The sequence below is a fragment of the Pelobates fuscus genome, chromosome 2 (genome assembly GCF_036172605.1).
Source record: "Pelobates fuscus isolate aPelFus1 chromosome 2, aPelFus1.pri, whole genome shotgun sequence".
NCBI classification, from domain to species: Eukaryota; Metazoa; Chordata; class Amphibia; order Anura; family Pelobatidae; genus Pelobates; species Pelobates fuscus.
In genome coordinates this window covers 138,594,417-138,595,929 of record NC_086318.1, presented here as the reverse complement: position 1 = coordinate 138,595,929, position 1,513 = coordinate 138,594,417, and the positions used below count along the sequence as shown (strand labels likewise).

The 1,513-nt window shown below is 36.1% G+C and overlaps 1 protein-coding gene across 1 annotated transcript; it reads right to left on the bottom strand.

Annotated features, from left to right (window-relative positions):
* Positions 1-397: 397 nt before the first annotated feature.
* On the bottom strand, positions 398-1,036 carry LOC134586202 (HUWE1-associated protein modifying stress responses-like). Its single transcript, XM_063441698.1, has one exon. The coding sequence runs from the start codon at positions 1,034-1,036 to the stop codon at positions 398-400; it is 639 nt and encodes a 212-aa protein (XP_063297768.1).
* Positions 1,037-1,513: the final 477 nt, after the last annotated feature.

The following is a 1,513-nucleotide window of genomic DNA, read 5'->3' as shown; positions in this document are numbered from 1 at the left end:
TCTGTCAGGGTGGTGATATCGAGGACCTCACATTTCAAAAGGTTCATCTTAAGGAATTATCAGATATGTCATGAATGATGAGTTACAATCAATTTAAAAAAAATTATCTTGCTTTGCAATGACAATAGACTAATAAAGTATAAATGTTATGCCTTGTATAGGATGCACATTGCGTTACACAGAATGAGGACCAAAAGAGAGGTTGTTTATTTTTTTTTCTTATGTGTTTTCCATGTTATAAAATACCAAACTTTGAAATAAAAATTAATTTACTCTCATTTACTACCTCACAAAATACACAACAAAACACAAGATTTATCCTTTAAAATTATTTATTTATATCAATACATACATCTTTTAAAACAATCATTATTATCTAAAAACAGTTGAAATGTAGTCAAATCAGTCTCTTTCGTTTACAGGGTGGTGAATCTGTAAATAGATCGCAGCACTGTGCCAAGGTGCGCTTTCGCAACCTGCTGCTAGATGCTGGGATGGTAGAGTGAGTACTCATGCTTGCCATTCTGCCATTTAATAAACTGTGGAGAGATGCTGCTACGGATGATTCATCAGCCATATGTGGTGGATCATGTGAGCTCCTTGGAGATGGTACTTTTTCAAGTAGAACTCTTATTAAATCTTCTTTCATAATAGTAGGTTGACATTGATTTACCCAGGCTAACAGTTCTTTATTGAGCCTTTGATGTCCTATTTCAGATCCTAAGCCAAAGCATTGTTGATGAGCATCCATACTTTCTTTGTAAAGACTGGTGAGAGAATTAGCAGCATCCTGGAATGGGATCCACAGACACAGCCCTTGTTGTCTACAAAGTCCCTGCTCATAAAGTTTCCCCACTGCTGTGGCTAACCTCTTTAGGTGGGGCCAGAGTTTTTGCTTACTCTGCTCGGCCTTCCATTCTGGTTTCTCCTCTTTTTGTTGTGCCTTCCTCAAACAACGCTCCTCCCATTTAGTGAAATACGGCCTGGGTCTTTGCTTCCATATCTCACTTTTCCTATTCTTCCTTTTATTGTTCATTATTTATAAGCAGACTGTCAATAAGTGTGAGGGATTTTTTCTTTCAGTTTCTTTAACATAAATATGCTTACTATTGAAGCTGTCACTAAATACAATGTGTGCTTCTGAGGCAATAATGGCAGTTGACCTAAACATTCTATATGTCATGGAAACGGATTTAGAATTCTATCAAACCAAATGAAAAGTTTCTGTAATAGAAACACGTAACCCAGAGTGTCTCCACATCTCATAAACTGAATAAAAAAGCGTTTTACCTTAAGCTTTGACTTTGATCTACTTAGAACACCTAATTATTGATTATGTCTTCCATCCAGTTATATTTTTGTTAATTTTGTTTTTAAACAATCTTCTTTCATGGTGAGCCAAGGATCAGGGTCAGCTGGGTGAAAAAACTTTTGAGTGCCAGTCTTGGATATGGTTAAATTATCCCCTCCCATTTACACACCCCATTTATATTTTTGCTTGTTTGTGTACCAT

What these genes read in the sequence shown, in the direction of transcription:
- LOC134586202 (XM_063441698.1), bottom strand. Translation starts at nt 1,036, where the DNA reads ATGAACAATAAAAGGAAGAATAGGAAAAGTGAGATATGGAAGCAAAGA.